Source organism: Melanotaenia boesemani, chromosome 22, assembly GCF_017639745.1.
Source record: "Melanotaenia boesemani isolate fMelBoe1 chromosome 22, fMelBoe1.pri, whole genome shotgun sequence".
Lineage (NCBI taxonomy): Eukaryota > Metazoa > Chordata > Actinopteri > Atheriniformes > Melanotaeniidae > Melanotaenia > Melanotaenia boesemani.
The window spans coordinates 27,516,782-27,536,084 of record NC_055703.1 but is presented as its reverse complement, the minus strand read 5'-3'; the positions used below and the strand labels follow the sequence as shown (position 1 = coordinate 27,536,084).

The 19,303-nt window shown below is 42.1% G+C and overlaps 3 protein-coding genes across 8 annotated transcripts in view; 1 reads left to right on the top strand and 2 right to left on the bottom strand.

Annotated features, from left to right (window-relative positions):
• Positions 1-19,303, bottom strand: part of LOC121634100 (gastrula zinc finger protein XlCGF57.1-like) — a 540,387-nt gene that overhangs the window by 272,217 nt on the left and 248,867 nt on the right. The gene's annotated exons all lie outside the window — the stretch shown is intronic.
• LOC121634106 (5-hydroxytryptamine receptor 1B-like) lies at positions 9,355-13,083 on the bottom strand. The gene is given in 2 exon segments (XM_041976563.1): positions 9,355-13,059; positions 13,061-13,083. Coding segments are annotated over 2 exon segments (1,188 nt in total). The 3' UTR covers positions 9,355-11,894.
• The window catches only part of mei4 (meiosis-specific, MEI4 homolog (S. cerevisiae)), a 46,717-nt gene continuing 39,677 nt past the window's right edge, over positions 12,264-19,303 (top strand). For 4 of the 6 annotated variants that reach the window (XM_041976568.1, XM_041976564.1, XM_041976567.1 and 1 more), the window contains exon 1: positions 19,070-19,169. In XM_041976568.1, coding sequence (XP_041832502.1) covers positions 19,142-19,169 — 28 coding nt within the window. In that variant the 5' untranslated portion in view covers positions 19,070-19,141. Of the gene's footprint in view, positions 12,316-12,727; positions 12,783-14,690; positions 14,794-19,069; positions 19,170-19,303 lie in introns of those variants that run through there. The other 2 variants (XM_041976565.1, XM_041976566.1) reach the window with 2 other exon arrangements.

The following is a 19,303-nucleotide window of genomic DNA, read 5'->3' as shown; positions in this document are numbered from 1 at the left end:
TCATTAGTTCAAGTCATGTGTGTCGGTGCAGGGATGCATGGACCTGCAGGATTGTGGCTCTGGAGGACCGACGTTGGCCACCCCTGGTTTAAAATATTTAGAAAATGGAAACAAAATTCAATCACAGCATCAACACACTCAAAAAATGTGTTAAAGAGGAAAAAAATCCTTGAATATCCAGTAACATTGTTCTGGAAGATTCTCCAACCATCAGATTACCTGACAGGTGAAGGTGCCACGATTGGGTATAAAAGCAGCATCCACCAAAGCTTTAGTCTTTCCAAGTTTAGTCTCTCCTGAGCTTTTTTTTTTAAAAGAGAACTGATTGAGTCTATGTGCAAACAAGGCTGAACATCCAATGCAAACAAACAACAATCAGCAATGAGGAAGAGATTTAGGATCAGCCTGACGATGAATTACCTTAACCTCACATAGACGACTGTTCCACAACACAACTGACCTACAGAATACCGCCCTCTTCACAGAGTCAGTCTGTTGTGTCACGTCAGGTTTGTTAGGCCGCCTGTCATGTTTTATCAAGTCTTAACTTTGATGTCGTTTCAGGTACCTTTATTTCCAGCCATCGTGTCTCCTGTCAGTAATTGTCTGTCCCGCCCCGACTGATTACACCTGTCACCCATTACCTTCTGTGTATATATGGTCTACGTTTCCCATTATCTCATTCCAGAGCCAAGATTAAACCAGTGAGGAAATTTGTATCTCTGACAACTCAGAGTGAAAACTTTAACTCTGTTAAATCTTCACCTGCATTTGGGTCCTCTACCTGGGCACCGCTTAACATAGTCTTAGGTAGGGGTAAGGTAATCCATCCACTATTCGCTCGAGTAAAATATAATTGAGTATTTGCACAGTAAAGTTTATTATTATGAAGAAATTTAGGGTTCTGGGTGTTAATTATTCTATGACCTTCAACCAGGTGAGATGTTCACGCATTTCTGCAACCCTAGCTCTTGGAGAACAACCAAGAACCAGTCTTGCAGCCTCAGTATTATTATTATTATTATTATTATTATTTTGTTTGTTTGTTTGTTTTTTTCTTGTTTTTTTAAGTAAATGCGGTTTTATCCTGGTGGATAGAAGTTTGAGGCAAGACAGCAAAGGTGAGACATTTTTCTGATTATGTTTTACAAACGTGCAGCATAAATCGGGTCTTCTTCTGCCTCTGGTTCGGTGAATCTTGGTCATAGTGAGATGAAACCTCCAGCTGTGGAATCTGTGAGATGTGAGCTTTCAGTAGAGAAGTCGTTTGTCCGTGTTCATGCCGTCGGGTGGACACAGAGATGTTTGTGTTTACATATTTGTTGGCTTTGTGTACCTGGTCTTTTAATTACTTGTTGTCTTAACTGTGTCTGGTGGTGATAGAAATGGTTTTGTTGAACTGGTAGCTGAGATTCTGGACTTTCTGTGGATACAACACATGTTTACAGTTACATCTACACATCTGACGCTACACCCGTAAAACCGGATGTTAACTCCTTAACTCCCGGTAGCGGGGGGTGCAGGCACAAGAGGTGAAGCTAAACAGTCAAGAGCCGCAGCTTGAACACCCCTGATTTAGTGTCTGTAAACCAAAATTTACTGAACTTTCTTCATATAGCAGTAGGCCTTATTTGCCATGTAACAATACGATTAATTGCAACATTTCATCCAATTAACCGCGATTAAAAATTTTAATTGTTGACCAGTACTAACATATATGTATATAAACTAACATGTTATATCGACTCATTACATGCAAAGTGAGATATTTCAGCCATTTATTTGTTGTAATTGTGATGATTATGGCTTACAGCTTATAAAAACACAATTAAAATCTTAGAAAATGAAAATGTTCAGTGTTGTAGCCTCTAAGAGCCACACTCTAACCAGCTGATTAATCCAGAACACCTGCAAAGGACTCCTGAGCCTTTAAATGGTCTCAGTCTATTTCAGTAGAATCCACATCATGGGGAAGGTTGCTGACCTGACAGATGGGCAGAAAACCATCACTGACTCCCTCCACAAGGAGGAAAAGCCTCAATAGATGACTGCAGAAGAAGCTGGATGCTCTCAAAGTGCTGCATCAAAGCTCATCAAGAAGAAGCTGAGTGGAAGGAAAAGTGTGGAAGAGCCAGCAGGATGAAGCAGCTGGAGAGGACGGTCAGGAAAAGGCCGTTCAGGAATAGGGGGGAGCTTCACAAGGACTGGACTGAGGCTGGAGTTACTGCTTCCAGAGCCACCACACAAAGACAGATCCTGGACCTGGACTTCACATGTCGTAGTCCTCTAGTCCAGCTGCTCCTGAACACAACACAACGTCAGCAGCGTCTCACCTGGACTAAAGAAACCAGGACCTGGTCAGCTGAGCAGTGGGCCAAAGTGCTCTTTTTTGATGAGCTAATTCTATGTCTCACGTGGAAATCCAGGTCCCAGAGTCTGGAGGAAGACTGGAGAAGCAAAAATCCAAGACTCTTAAAGTGATTTTCCACAGTGGGTGGCAATGTGGGAGCCATGTCATCTGGTGCTGGTCCACTGGGCTTTCTGAAGTCCAGAGTCCACGCAGCGTCTACCAGGAGGTTTAAAAACACTTCATGCTTCCTTCAGCAGAAAAGGTTTTTGGAGATGCGACTTTATTTTCCAGCAGGACTTGGCACCTGCTCACACTGCCAGAAGAACCAGAACCTGGTTCAAAGACCAAGGATTACTGTGCTGGACTGGCCAGCAAACTCTCCAGACCTGAACCCCGTAGAAAATCTATGGAGCATTGCCAAGAGGAAGATGAGACACATGAGCAATGCAGAAGAGCTGAAGGCCGCATCCGGGTCTTCATTCCCCCCCAGCAGGGCCACAGGATGATACTGTCCACACCACGCCGCATGGAGGCAGGAGTCCATCAGACGGGCTCAGACCAAGAACTGGGTTCATATGCTGGACCAGACTCTTCAGATGGTCACATGTCTGGATTAAAATCAGTTTTTACTGATTTCATGTAATATTCTCATTTTCTGAGAATAAGATTTTTGGGTTTTCACAAGCTGTAAGTCACAATCATCAAATTTCTAACAAATAAATGCTTGAAACTTCTCATTTTTCATGTAGAGTATATACATTAGTTTCCCTTTTAAAGTAGGATTACTGAAATAAATTGTATTGCTTACTATTCATTAGTTTTTAGTTTCACCTGTATGTATGTGTGTATGGATTTTTGCAAATAACTGAAATGTTGATGCTCTTCGTGGATCTTTATGTTCTGCTGAACTTCGCTGTTCTCAGCTTAAAAACACTTTCTTGAATAAATGAACACATGTGGAGACGAACTATGAGAACCTTTTGATTCCAATGACCTTTTTATTGATTCTTTTTTTCAGTTTTTACAACAGCAGCAGTAGTTTTTGTGCTCCGGGTGGGTGTGTTGATTCCATCCTCCAGAGCAGAGAGGTTACAATGCATGGCCTGTGTGTGCAGAAGCGTTGTACAGCAGGAAGCCAGCCTGAATGAAATGCAACTTCCACTGGGCTGATAGACCACCAGATGAGTTTCACACTGAGCTGATCAATACTGTACACAAAGAGGCAATTCATCACAGAGCTGGAGTAGAGTGGGATGGCTACAGACGTCCAGTTTCCCTCAAAATGGCTGCCCTACATTTAGAGGGCAAAATGGGAGCGGCCATCTTTGATGTGGAGCGGGGGGGTACTGCAGTCATGCAGCAGAATTATCTGTCAGGTGTTTTGTCTGCTTTCCGCAGGGTTACGTTTTCTTTTTAATTTAGAAGCATTTACAGCACATGGTGAAGGAATGATAAACAGAGAACAGATTGATGCCACTCTCATGTTTGCTTGTTACAGTCAGACGCTCGGTCAGGACCACCACACATATGTGTGAAATATGTACTCAGTTCAGCCAAAGTGGAGCAGCAGAAGAAATAAGTTGTGAAATAACTGAATGTTAACCTAGAACCTGATCTGAACCGAAACAAGTAGCATTAGATTCTATTCTATTCTATTCTATTCTATTCTATTCTATTCTACAGTCATTTAGCAGACGCTTTTATCCAAAGCAACTTACATCTGAGAGGAAGAACAACACAAGCATGAATTCAAACAAGATGGGACGTCATCATGAAGTGGTAGTAGGACTGCTGTGAGTCCAGCTGGACCAGGTCCTGTCTGATTCTGAGTAAAAAGAACTCCTGGGCTTATGTGACTAGTGTTTCACAAAGAAGTGATTTCAGCACAAAGTCCCTCACGAGTAGTTTAATTAGTCCAGTGACAGCAGAAATCCAGATTTATTTGAATTTTGCTGGTAATTGGTGCATGTGTATTTTTCCTTTATTTTTGGTGCCTAAACCTGACCTGGTAGGTTTGTTAGCTTGACTGAGCAGAAATCCATCATTCCATCAAATATTATTTATGTAGCATCTTTCAAATAAACATGATGCATTTCCAGCCAATTTTTAACCAACTCGCAAAATGCAGAACATAAAAATTAAATTTAGAAACAAACACGAAGTTCACATGAAAGATAGATGTAGCTACGGTGATGTTGTCTAACAGATACTTCAGTTTTTACACCAAGTTTGGTGTCATTTTTTAGACTGAATCCTAAGGTTTTGGTTATGCTCTATGCTAAATATGTAGTGAGACTGAGGCTTCCGTCCATCTTCCCTTTACATGCATGTTTAGGTCTGTTTTCAGAGGGCGTGTGGGTGAAGAGCAGCACCACCAGTGCTGAGCAGCATGGCTCATGTGCAACCAGGAAAAGAAACGAAGGAGCAGCTGCGATGTATTTAATGGCCACCGCCGTCTTCTGCACTGCCTCTTTTTATGTCTGTTCCTGGGAACGTACATGATTGTGATTTCCCCCTCATCGCCATGTTTGTCTGAAACTGACGTCTGAACTCAGAAGTGAACTTTGCACTGGCTGGTGGATGTATCCTCTTACAACTATGCCCACGTAAAGAATAAATCCAACTCAAATCTTAGATTCTGAATCAGTGTGTAAAAATCTGTTTGTTTATTGGTCTGATGATGCAGACAGCAGCGAAAGGAGGAAATTGAGCGTCCACCCTGTGGCTTTGACAAGATGGCTGAGTGAGAAATCTGACAGCATTACGTAGCTTCTATGTAACAGAAGTAAATGATTTTGGCAACATGAGAAAACATATAACGTGTTTCCAGTTGGAGATAAGATGACAAACAGCCAGCTGCTGCCAACCAGACAACCATCAAGCAAGAAATGTAGAAACAATAAGTATCTGTGTTAAGTCTGAGAACCATTTTGTACAGCTGTCTTCCCATTTTACAGATATTTTATTCACACTGTTATTTCGTCCATACATAATGACATCAATAAAGTTTTAACAGCACAAAACTTTATATTGATCATCCATGTTAGTATTGTTGCTGCTTAATGCTTCATGACCAACATTCATTTGCTTTGGGTTTTTAGTGAATATAAATTAATTTATTTCACTGACTGACATGATTATTAAGGATCTAACTGTCCAGTTACTCCGTCCTCTTTTCACTGCAAAAGCTGACAGTTGTTTTAAATACATTTTTAGGAAATCCAAAAAATTGAATAAAGGAACAAGTGATTAGATTAGATTTTGGGGTGGTCCAGATTACAGCCTGGATCCAGGAAGGATTCACTATAGGGAGATAGGGATAATTAGAGCTTCTAACTAACAAAATAATGCCCACAATCATTGGCAAAAAAATAAAATAAAATAAAAAATTACAATGGCTGGGTGGATGTCTGCACTGTCTGAGAGCTCCTAAGCCGCCTCTCTTCTATGATGATGAATTTGTTCCAACATTACTGCTTATCCCCAATTTCCACAACACATTCCTGTTTTAGGATGTACAGTAATGTGCAGATATAACTGGGAATAAGACGGAACAGCGTTTGTTCAAATCTAATCAGCTTGAAAGTGAATATTTGGTCTGAGCAGCTTTATTCTCCAGGAATGGTTCTCCAGGATCCTTGAGGGACTTTTCAAAGCTCTTCTTTGGATGTTTCTGACTTTTGTTCCATTCTTTGTCCACATGATCCCACACTATCAAATAATGTTGAGGTCCGGTTTTCAAAGGGGGATCCATCTCTCCAGCAGACCTGTTAAGGTCCAGGTTTGGGGAAGATCCATCTCTCCATCAGACCTGTTAAGGTCCAGGTTTTGGAGAGGATTCATCTCTCCAGCAGACCTGTTAAGGTCCAGGTTTTGGAGAGGATCCATCTCTCCATCAGACCTGTTAAGGTCCAGGTTTTGGAGAGGATTCATCTCTCCAGCAGACCTGTTAAGGTCCAGGTTTTGGAGAGGATCCATCTCTCCGTCAGACCTGTTAAGGTCCAGGTTTGGGGAGGGTCCATCTCTCCATCAGACCTGTTAAGGTCCAGGTTTGGGGAGGATCCATCTCTCCATCAGACCTGTTAAGGTCCAGGTTTGGGGAAGATCCATCTCTCCATCAGACCTGTTAAGGTCCAGGTTTTGGAGAGGATTCATCTCTCCAGCAGACCTGTTAAGGTCCAGGTTTTGGAGAGGATCCATCTCTCCGTCAGACCTGTTAAGGTCCAGGTTTGGGGAGGGTCCATCTCTCCATCAGACCTGTTAAGGTCCAGGTTTGGGGAGGATCCATCTCTCCATCAGACCTGTTAAGGTCCAGGTTTTGGAGAGGGTCCATCTCTCCATCAGACCTGTTAAGGTCCAGGTTTGGGGAGGGTCCATCTCTCCATCAGACCTGTTAAGGTCCAGGTTTTGGAGAGGGTCCATCTCTCCATCAGACCTGTTAAGGGCCAGGTTTGGGGAGGATCCATCTCTCCATCAGACCTGTTAAGGTCCAGGTTTTGGAGAGGGTCCATCTCTCCATCAGACCTGTTAAGGTCCAGGTTTTGGAGAGGGTCCATCTCTCCATCAGACCTGTTAAGGTCCAGGTTTGGGGAGGATCCATCTCTCCATCAGACCTGTTAAGGTCCAGGTTTGGGGAGGATCCATCTTTCTATCAGACCTGTTAAGGTCCAGGTTTGGGGAGGATCCATCTCTCCATCAGACCTGTTAAGGTCCAGGTTTTGGAGAGGGTCCATCTCTCCATCAGACCTGTTAAGGTCCAGGTTTGGGGAGGATCCATCTCTCCGTCAGACCTGTTAAGGTCCAGGTTTGGGGAGGATCCATCTCTCCATCAGACCTGTTAAGGTCCAGGTTTGGGGAGGATCCATCTTTCTATCAGACCTGTCGAGGTTCGGGTTCTGGGGGGGAGACATCCCTCCACTGAACCTGTTGAGACCCAGGGGGTGGGGACGGGGGTTATAGAAAGGTATGATTGGGGTTAATGAGTTGCTAACAAATATTAAGTGTAAACTAACCGTCACTTAGGTAAACTTCAGATGTCCCAAGTGTTAGTGAACGCAACATGTAATGTAATCTATGTTGTTCTACATCAACACTGATGTCTGATGACCACTTAAGTTGTAATATTCAACTAATTATTTACTAAAATCTCGGCCGTAACCCACCAAGAGCCCGACGTGACATATATGTTACATACAGTTTCTGAGACATTTTGCTTCAATTTATGGTCTAAACTTTGCTCAAAATCCTGTTGAACACAATGTGATACTTGTCTTCTGTCCCCTAATAGATACCTAGAAGCAGAAAACCACATTATAATGTTTTTAATATATCACACAGTAATAAATGGTAGATTTGGTAATTTTTGCTTATTTTGTTAAAGGGCCAAATAAAGACCTCATACTTTAAAAAATTGGACGTTTCTTATCATTTTTTCATGGGTCAGGCCTTAACGGGTTAAAAAAAAATCTCATTTGTGCCCCCCTTTCCCTGGTCCATGCCCCTACCTGGCCCCCTCATTAGAACTTTTCTAGACCCGCCCCTGCATTTAAATGCTTTCTATCACCTGTCCACCACCTGGTTGGACCTGTTCATACTTTCCCTGCACCACATTCATGGCTCCTAAAAGGTAAACCTGTTTATCCAACACCTGCACAGCACCAAAGGTTTAGAGAAAACATCCTCTTGTTTAATCTTAACACTTGTTAGATATCTGAACCTGATCCATCGAGGACAGAAAAGCCGATCAGCGACAGTCCCATCATGATTTAAGGTGCAACAGTAGAGGGAGGAGGAGAGGGGGATCTCCAAACACCGACATCCCCCATGGGTGCAACGCCCATGGGACCAACTGAAGGTCCAGATACATCTCTGAGGACCTGGTTCAGGTCTTTGCTGGATTTGTTCTTTAATCACCTTGTTGCTGCTAAAATCCTGTTTTCTATCAGTCAGACTGTCTGAACTTTGCTGGTTTCACAGATGATACTAAAGAAATGGGAATAAATGATGCATCTTTGTGACAAAGTGCCTAAAGATCCAGTTTAACTGGTTCTTTGGGAAATTGTCTGTGCTGACACGACTCTGGCTCGTCCTTTGAGTTAGGAGCCTTTTTTTCTGCCTGAAGAAGGTCAGTTAAGTTCCTTTGAAACTGGCCCGGTACCAGAACTGGACTGGAATTTGTCTGGTACCAGGATTGGACTGGAAATGAGGGAAAAAGCAGGAAACTTTGAAAGACCTCCGGAAAGCTGGAGAACTATTGATCAAGACCAGTTTAAAAGATGACAAAGTCAGAGATGAAAACTGGGGGCTGGATCAGGACTTTTCACAATAATATACTTTAGTTGTAACTGATTATTGTCTCATTTGTTAATGATTTTACTGGTGACCTTCTTCATTTACAGGCATAAAGACGTTTGACTTATTTTTGCATCAACTGAAGTCGCCACCTGCTGGTTGGGAGATAGAATTTAATCATTTCATTTAATCCTCCTACATCCACCTTTTATGAACAAACTATGAAAATTAAAAACGAATAATAAGCAGTAAAGCAGCAAACAGCAAAATTAACTTATAATAAATTAATCTAAATCACATGATAAATTAATTAGAATAAAAAGAGAATAATGTCTTTTTTATTGTTGTTTTTTAAATTAATTTATTAAAAATTAGAATAAATCCTTTGGTTTCGTTTTACATTCTTGATATATATATTTTAATACAACTAAAACAAATTTAAAAAATTCAGACATTTATTATATAGACTTTTCGCCTCCTGATTTTTATTCCAGTCTGTATAAATTGTCCTCATCATGAAGTCTTCTCTAATAAAATATGCTGTAAGAAGCTGAAACCTGTGGACAGGGAACGGCCAGGAGCAGGGTTCAAATCACACCGCAGCTTTCGGGGGAGACTTTTTTTCAGGTGTGTACCACAACTTCACCAGTCACGTGCATAAATAAGTGCACGCGCAGTCACAATTATGGTTACTGCCAAAAACACTCTGCTGCTACTGATCAGAGAAATAACGCGAGCGAAGCTGGTGCCTCGTCACAGTCAACACCTCCTGATTTATGGAGATTCTGATCGTATTTAGAATATTTATCATTAAAACAAAGTTCAGCTACTATTTGAAAAATCCAAGTTTCAGTTGTTCTCTGCACGAAAAAACTTTTATTTGGAGGTACAGCTGCTTCTTCACAGCAATGAACAGAAGCCAGTAAAAACCACTTTATCCTCCTTATTTATGGAGATTATATGTCACAATATTAACCACTCAGTCGTCCACCTGACTTTCTGGTCCACCGTCCTTACCAGTGAACTGTACTGGGATGTATTACTACTAAGTACCAGCAAGTACTCACTGTAATTCCAACCATGGCCAAAAGCCTGATCATGGGCTCAAAACCACAAGGTGAAAAGAAAAAGAGAAATTTGTGATCTTACCAGACCTCTGTTGCTGCTCCTCATCCCTGCTGCTGCTTTGATAGATCTATCTGATGCATTATGGGTAATGCGGCCACCAGATTTGAATTTTTGGAGCAGGAAAAATGTCCGTAGTGATTCCATCAGATTTACAAGAATGTGAGTGTAAATCAGAAAACTGCCGTGGCATCAATCTGCTCGTCTGCTGCTCGAGAGCAAAGCTTCAGGAAGTCAAAATGTTCCTTTAAAAGATCTGAAAGAGCTCCTGGATGTTTCTGAAACTAAATTCAGACACTTTCTCTGTTGTGCATGACGTGCACGGGGCACTGAGGCTCTGTCCAGACTCAAACACACAGAAGTGAAAATGTGATTTTAAGAATCTTCTTCAGATTTTGTACGTTTATTTAGATTTTTCTGCAGTGAGGACAGAGTTCTGTTGATAAATTCAGTTCAGATGTGAGGAAAAATAAAGCTGTGATCTCTTTCTGCAGCCATGGACACGAAATGCACTTTTTCAAGCAATTATCAAAAAAAAAAAAAAAAAAAAGACAAACAAAAAAATAAAAAAACAACGTTTTTAGTTCTTTTATCCCCCCCTTTTTTTTTCCTTCCATAAATGTTCTTTTAAGGGACCAGCAGCTGCAGTTGCAGCTTGACATTTAACATGTGAAGGAGTGATTTTTTGATCAGAATACCATGACATTTTCCAGCATTTAAAAAAAAATATGTTAATCCTCTTCTGCAAGTTTTCCCTGGTGGGAAGTAGAAATTCCAAGAGAGGAGTGTGGCTTATCTCTTGGATCTGAATCATTTTCTTTCCCTTACATGAAACCAAACATGAAGGACATTAGGGAATAGATTCTGACTCGTCCTCTTTGAGCTGACTGGTTCTGTTTTATTAGTTAACTGAGTGAAACTCTGAGACAAACTGAGGAGAAGATCACATCGATGCACACAGGTCAAACATTTACACTCATTTGGGAGCTGTGTTTTAGGTGAACGTCAGCACAGCATGAAAAGAACCAAAAAAAAAAAAAAAAGCTCTGGCCACACAATAAACCAAACTTTGCCATGCTTTCATCTCTCTGTAGGCCAGGCATGACTGGAAACTAAGCTCGTTATAGGCACCAGAATTTCCTCTTACTGAGTCAGGAAAATAAAACACAAAACTTATTTTTTGCCCGCGGGGCTCTTGGTAGCTTAATTCTAAGCTGTTTGTGCTTACAAGCCAACTGAGGTCGGCTGTCTAATGGCAAAGTGAATCTGCAGGTTGCAGTCCAGAGCAGCATGTAGAGAACAGACTCCTGTAGGGGCGTGATGGGCTTCCTCACCGTAAAAAAGAATTCGACTGCACTCAGACTGGGAGGCAGGTCAATGCATCTCTGCACCGTCCATCAGCTGAAAACTCATCCTGGAGCCACATTATGATTAATAATCTGAATATCGATGATGAAGCCTCAGGAGAGCCACAGGGACTGAATTATGTGGGTGTGAGAAGATCCTGGCAGGGCTGGCCCAAGGAATAAGCACACTAAACAGCCACGTGGGGCCCCCACGCCACCAGCACCTTTACACGAAAATGATAATACACACAAAAACGGGATTTTATTCTATTGTAATCATGGTTGTGGGTCAAATAATGCTGAGATCCCGCCGCCTCTGTCGTATGGTGCATGTGGTTTGTTGCGCAGCAGAATTTCAGACAAGTTGGCTTCAGTTTTAGGCCATTTTGCAGTGAAAGACTATATGTTTTGTACATGTTTGTTTACTCTAAATGTGTTGTGATGTAACATTTGCTATTAACTTTAAATACAACTTTAGGATGTCAGCCTTTAAATATTAAAACAGTCCAAATTAAGACATTTCTTTTAATTTGCTGATCCAGTAAGATTAAAAAACATACTGGTTTGATGTAAGCCAACTACAGTTAATGCAAATGAATGGATGTGTTACATTTACAGAGAAGAACGTGATCAAGCACTAATAAGAGTTAAGAACTGATGGTGCTCAGGTGGTGGTGGTGAGGGGGTGCAGTTCTGCTTAGTGCCCCATAAAAGCTCGGGCCAGCCCTGGATTCTGGCGTCATACGACTGGGGGAGGGGTAATGATGGCTGGAATTGACTACTCAGGCCCTGCAACATCTAAACCTGATGAGTTTGTGGAAAGCCTGCTTGAAGTCCTCGTTGGACATGGTATAAATGATGGGGTTGATCAAAGAGTTGAGGTAACCAAGCCAGGTGAAAATGTCAAATAACTCCGGGTGGAAGCAGGACTCGCACAGAGGCACTAGAAGGGTGTAAATGAAAAACGGGAGCCAGCAGATGATGTAAGCTCCCAGGATTATTCCCAAAGTTTTGGTGGCCTTCCTCTCCCTGGCAGCAGAGATCCGCTTCTTCTCCAGCAGCGCGTCGGACACGGTCACCTTCACTTGGCTCACATTGGCGCAGGAGGAGGTAGTGTCACAGGAGGAGGTGTCGTTCGTCCCGTAGTTCAGGGAGGTGGTGGACGCCACCGAGCCCGGGGAGTTGGTGATCAGGTGCGCGGAGGTGAGTCTCTTCCCGGGCTTGTTTTGCGACTGCTTCAGAATGCGCTTCCGAGCTTCCACGTAGATCCTGCCGTACAGCGCGATGAGCAGCAGCGTGGGGATGTAGAAGGCGCCGAAGGTGGAGTAGATGGTGTAGAAAATGTGGTCGGTGTTCACGTTGCAGCTCGTCACCTCCTCCGCCTTCACCTGGCGCCAGAAGAAGGGCGGCAGGGAGATGGAGATGGCGATCACCCAGGCGGTGGCGATCATCCCCGCCGCGCGCGCAGGTGTGCGCTTCTTGGAGTACTCCACCGCGTCTGTGATAGCCCAGTACCGGTCCAGCGCGATTACGCACAGGTGGAGGATGGAGGCAGTGCAGCACGTGATATCCGAGGAGAGCCAGATGTCGCAGACCACCTGGCCCAGAGTCCAGGTCTGGCTCACCGTGTACAGCGCGCTGATGGGCATCACCAGGATGGACACGAGCAGGTCCGTGACCGCGAGGGAGGCGATCAGAAAGTTTGCCGGAGTGTGCAGTTTTCTAGACTGGTAAATGGTGGCGATGACGAACGCGTTGGAAAGCGTCGTGGCGAAAGTTATGAGGGCTAAAGTCACGGCGAGACCCGCCTGGAAAGCCAAGCTCGCGCCCTTTTCCTCCGCCTTTGTGCTGAAGTTGGCATGGGTGTCGTTGGTGGAGATGTTCAACAGCTCTGCGTAGATGACCGGCGTTGGTTTGAGCTGACTGGCGCTCTCCATCCCTCCACCTTCCTCCGTCAGATCCCCCGCTCATCGAGCTCAACCGCGCGCTCCATCTCCGGTCATCCAACACTCAGACACACACACATTTCTGCCTTCTCTTCCTCATCATATTCACTTTCTACGTGGTTTGATCGATTTAAAGATCCAAAGAAGGACAATTAATATCCTGAAGAAGCCTCTCCATCATCCATTGATCAGTTTCTGATCCACATCTCAGCATCCGATCCGAGAGAAGAAGAAGAAGAAGAGAACACATCAGTGAGGGTTTCATCCTCTCCGGGTGTCTCCTCTCAAGTTCAGAGCTGCCGGAGTCAGACTCAGCTTTTATACTCCTACACCCCTCCCTCCTCTCTCTTCTCTGAAGGGCTGAAAGCGCGAGTCTTCAGGGTGTTTTTATGCTTCAGCTTTTATTTTTCATGTTTTTACACACAAAATGTATCATTTAGACATAATTTTAGACAAAAAGAAATTAAACAAATTCAGTTCTTTTAAAAGTTATTTTTTACATTTTCTTTTCGTTTGAAAGCAGCAGAAGGTAAACTAATGTTTGACTTTAATGTCAATCAGACTAATAATCTGACTTCATACAGCCGGTGTTTTTAAAAATTTAGAATTCTGTTTGAGATGAACGTGTCCTGCTGTAAAAGAAGGGTCCTACATCATAAACTAAAAGAAAAATGTAGAAAAACGGATCAAGTTCTGGCAGAAAATGACCAGGTTGCGTTAAATTAACTGTACGGACACTTTCGTAAATCCAAAAAGGAAAATTCTGTACTTCTGTATATGCCCTGTTGCATTCGCGGACATGTTTAAGTCAAAAGCGGGAGATTTCAGTACTTTATTACAATTTTTATACCCTACATTCACAGAATGATGCCACACCAAACGAAAGACACAGCCGAACCAACATAAATAATTATTTCCTACTTAGAAGTGATTTATTAAGTTTGTCCAAGATTAATTATTTTTTTATGCAGCATAATTTCCACTCTGTGAAACACAGATTAAAGGTGGTGGTGAGGGTGGGTGTCTCTGCCTGTAAAGCCCACTACACCCATGGTTCCAACTTTAACAACACGGTCTAAATGTAAACATAAGTCAAATTTAGACGGAAAAGATTAAATTCCTGCTGGATGTGGATTTCCCACGAGCCTTTGCATGCTAGCTACTGGAAGTCATTAGGAAACTAAAACTATGTTAAACTGCTGAGAAAACTAATCTCAGATGACAAGACAATGGCCTTCAGTTAGCTTCGAGAAGAGTTCTTCCCAGAATGCAATGTGCAAATTAAAAAGTAAAGCCTACAGGTAAAACTACTGTTAAAAAAAGTTATGACGTTTTGGTCTCCACCGCTTTCTGAGGACACTTTTTCTTTTTTAGCTTTAGCAGTTAATGGCTCAGTTGAGCTCACCAGCTCAGCTTTTAATTCTCGTCTTTCTTCTGATGACAGCTGGTTTGCAGGATGGAAAATAAGCGGTTAGGTTGTGTGCTGCACTGAGTCACTGGTTTGATTCCCAGCCAGCAGAGACCAGCCGGTACGTTTTCTCTCTACCTCCACTGTAACTATAAAGAAATGGGAAATCATGAAGAATTTCCCTCCACCTCTACATCGAACTCTTTTTTGATTTCTCCTGACAGGAAGTTTCATCTATTCCTTCATAACTCCTGTTAGGAAGCCTCAGGCTCTGATTGGATCAGACGTCATGAAAGTAGGACCATGGACAGCTCCCCATCAGAAACAGTAGGTAGGTAGGATAGATAGATAGATAGATAGATAGATAGATAGATAGATAGATAGATAGATAGATAGATAGATAGATAGATAGATAGATAGATAGATAGATAGATAGATAGATAGATAGATAGATAAAGTGTAATCAAATAAATGCGTTAACCATTGATAAATGTACAGTTTATTGATATATTTAGTATTTATTGAATTGGCATGTTTGTTTGTTTGTTTGTTTGTTTGTTTGTTTGTTTGTTTGTTTGTTTGTTTGTTTGTTTGTGAATAAAATGGCTTTCTAAAGCTGGGATCTCATCAAACTGATAATAATTTATGGATAAAGTTTGAATCTGCTCAGTCCAGCTGAAACCAGGATGGATGTGCTTCATGGATTTAGTGACATGCTTCATGTTTTATTAACAGACTGTGTTTAATAACTTATTAATGAGATTATGCTGGTTGGTAACTGAGGTTTATCTGTTGGGGCAGATACAGACTGACGTTGAGCATGTTTCTGAGTATGTGGCTTCAGGATCATTAATAAACTAACCTAATAATAATAATAATAATAATAATTTAAATTTAAAGCAGGGGCCTTTATTTCCATCGGATCATCTGGTGATGTGGGAACGTTTCCCAGCATTCCTTCTGTTTGGCTGAACTGGGATGAATAAAGTGTTTATGTAACACCCGTCTCAACAAGGTTACAGGAGGCTGCAGCGTGAATGCAAAGCAAACATCAGTGTGAAGCTGTGAAAGAAGACGTGTAATAAAAGAGGGAAATGCTTTAAAGCTATCATTAAATCTGTCTTAGATTCCAGCTTCAGCTCAGAGAAGGACTGAAGGTTTATTTATCTTCTCATCTTTCAGTCTTCCACTCATTCCTGCGAACAGAAAGGATTTCCTGAGTGAGATGTGATGTTTGTTGCGTTGCTTTTGGTTGCCAGGTTTTGCGTCATCTTGCCTTGCGTTGCTGCTCCTTTTGCTGCATCATCTTACATTTTGTTGCATCGCACTGTGTTGCATCGAGGAGCTCGTTTTGGTTTCATTTTTCATTTGCATAAGAAGGGTGGGTTTCCTTTCTTTTCGTCGCTGCTGCTGATCATTGCAGCTGAAAGGAGGTGAACTTTTCTTCACACACTCGTACAGAAGCACTTGTGCCACTTACAGTTAGGCCCATTTTCATGATTTGGGTTTAGCATCCCTTTAAAAATGAAGCTTGAGCTTGTATTGAACATCAGCAGCATCAGGGCTGGTGACTGATCCGGAGGTCCTGGAGCAGAAACATTGAGCAGCATCTCAAACAAAGTGTGTTCATTCAGAGGCTTCTTCATCTCTGCTGCAACAAAGACCAGTACAGGAAGTCATTTCTGACCAGTCATAACTGGCCTGACCTTGGAGAGCCGATGAAGATGGATGGATAGATGAATAAAAAACGCTTCGCTAGCTCCAGTTAAATCTCTCATTTTTTATACTTGCTGATGTAGTTTGACGGAAAATTTCTGGTTTAACTGGAAATTTCCATTCCTGCATGAATCCGTTATTTCTTTAGTTAATATTACGGAGCAACTTGTTGACTAAATGTTTACATTTAACTTTTCAGATTTCTCATTTTAACGATTACAAAGGATAGAAAGACCGAAGTTTGCATCTAATATTGTGATTTTTTTTTACATAATTCAGATATTTATATGTATTAAACATGTACGTTTCTTTAAGAGTTCCATTTCTAAACAATTTTAGGAAAAAAAGAGTTTGAAAACTTTTAGAGAAGTTCAATTCAAACAAAGTTTAAAAAGCCATCGAAAGCTTGTGGAGACTTTTCTGCTCCCAGGAAAAAAGAGAAGAAAGAACATCTTCATTTCCAGGGTCTGCTCCTCCAGCGAGCTCAATCAAAGTGAGATTTTGGTCATAAATCATTCATCGTTTCATTTCAGTGTGTGTGTTCACATTCATCCAAACGGTGCAGCTCTGACAGCTTCCTATTGATCCTGGTTGTCGAGGAGAGAACTGAGTCACAAAACAAAAGCTGCCTCCGACCTTCACCTTCACGTCTGCAGACTTCAGGCTGAAGGTGGAAACCACAGGGTGGTCGCTGACGGGGAGGGAGGGAACCGGCAGGACCTGCTGCTCCAGTGGAGAGGAGATGTTTCTGCAGGAACCAGCAAACATTTGCTTCTGGTGCTGAAATGTTTGCTGCTGTCTGTCTTTTCTCAGGAGATTCCCAACACAAACCCAGATTTAAAGAAAATTAACACATTAAAAAGATCTGGAAAAAACAAACAAGAAAAAGATTCAAATCAAATCTTAATTCAATTAAGACCAATAAGCAAATAAATTCTACAGAAATAAATACACAAAAAGGGTAAATAAAACAAATAAGTATGTAAAATAAATATATTTAATAAGAAGGAAATTAAATTTAAAAGGGCCAAAGTTGGTTTGTGAAATAAGTGACAACATGCGTCCAGGGGTAAGTTTCCCAGACACACCACATCCAGCTAAATCCAGTAATAAAGAAAGACACACTTTTAATTAATCCATATCAATAATAATAATTACAATTAATGCTGACTATTTTTAAATCTTTTGTGATCATTTTACTTCTTTTGGAACATTTTTATGCCGGTGTTAAGGCTCCATGGCTCATTTTCTTTTGTATGTTTGTCGTCTACCTGCTGCACCGATCCCTCTCTTACTTGGAGCAGGCGGGAACGCTGTGAGGGTCGTGTTTTTTTACTCCTCCAGTGCTTTCAACACCATCCAGCCTGCACTGCTGAGACGGAGGGAGACGGAGGGAGACGGAGTGGACGATCAGCTGACTGCATGGACCATCGACTACCTTACCAACAGACCACAGCATGTGAGGCTCCATGAGGGTTTGTCTGATGTGGTGGTCGGCTGCACGGGGGCGCCGCAGGGCACAGTTCTCTCACCCTTTCTGTTTAGCTTGTACACTTCAAACTTCAGGCAAACTCGGATCATTGCCACCTACAAAAGCTCTCGGATGATGCGGCCATTATGGGATGTGTGTCAGATGGGAATGACCAGAACTACAGGGGGTGATCAGTGACTTTGTCGGCTGGTGTGAGACCAGTGCTCTGCAAACCAACACCAGCAAGACAAAGGAGATGGTCGTAGACTTCAGGACGAAGTCACCCCCTACAACACGGGTGAACATCCTGGGAAGAGACACTGAGACAGTGGACTCTTACAAGCACCTGGGTGTTCGCTTCAACAATAAACTGGACTGGACCACAAACACAGACATCCTCTATAAGCAGGGCCAGAGTCCACTCCATCTGCTGAGGAGACTGAGGTCCTTCGGAGTCTGCAGGACTCTGAAGATATTTTATGACTCCATCGTAGCATCCGACCTCTTCTATGCAGTTGTCTGCTGGGGGAGCGGCTCCCACAGGACGGGAACAGGATTGACAAACTGGTACGGAGGTCAGGCTCTGTGCAGGGATGTCCTCTGGAGCCTGGTGGTGGTGAGCGAGAGGAGGGTGTTAGCTAAGGTGACATCCATCATAGACAACCCCATCACCCTCTGCATGAGACCGTATGCTGAGCAGCTCCTTCAGTCAGAGGCTAAAACATCCTCGCTGCAGGAAGGAGTTTTCCCAGATCCTTCATCCCGACGGCATCATGATGTTTTGAGTCACTCCCACACTTTACCTCCACCGTCACCACTTCACACACACATAATGCACCTCATATGTGTGTAGACATTTATGTATGTGAACATATGTGAAAATTTATAAATGTTTAAATATACAGTATACGTATTTGTATGGGTAGATATATGTGTAAATGTGTATGTGTGTATATATGTATGTAGACAGATATTACATAATTCCATAGTTCCATAACCCTTTCTCCATAATGCACACTGTGTATGTTTGTACATAGAACACCAGTTACTGTGGTATATAGTTTTTATTCTATTGCATTTGTAATTTATATTTGTATTTTATATTTTGTTAATCTGCTTTTATTACTCTTTTCTGTAGTTGAGCTGTAGTAACACAAATTTCCCCATTGTGGGATTAATAAAACAACAACACAATCACTAGTGTATAGATGAGTGTGTTCCTGCAGCACACCTGCTGAACAAATCCTTTCTGAGATTTTAGTCAGTCTACTTTAGGATTAATTTACGTACTGATATTTTCATCATGTCATCTTAAATTATTTCTGTTTTACTTTATACACACACACACACACACACACACACACAAAAAAAAACATTCATTCATTCTCTCAAGGAAGGCGAATACACCAGGTCACAGATTTCGCTAAAACACCGTCCAGGTAGAGAAGCTACGTTAGCCTTAGCTGAACAGCTGAAAGGGACCTGCTGATGGAAGGTGACAAGGGCAGATCGAAGGGTAACTAATAAGTCATATAACCCGTATACTAGTTATTTGTTTGATGAACATTTCAGCAAATTTACGATAAGCACACACAGTTTTTTTTTGTTTTGTTTTTTTGTTTTGTTTTGTTTTATTTTTTTTTAGCTAGC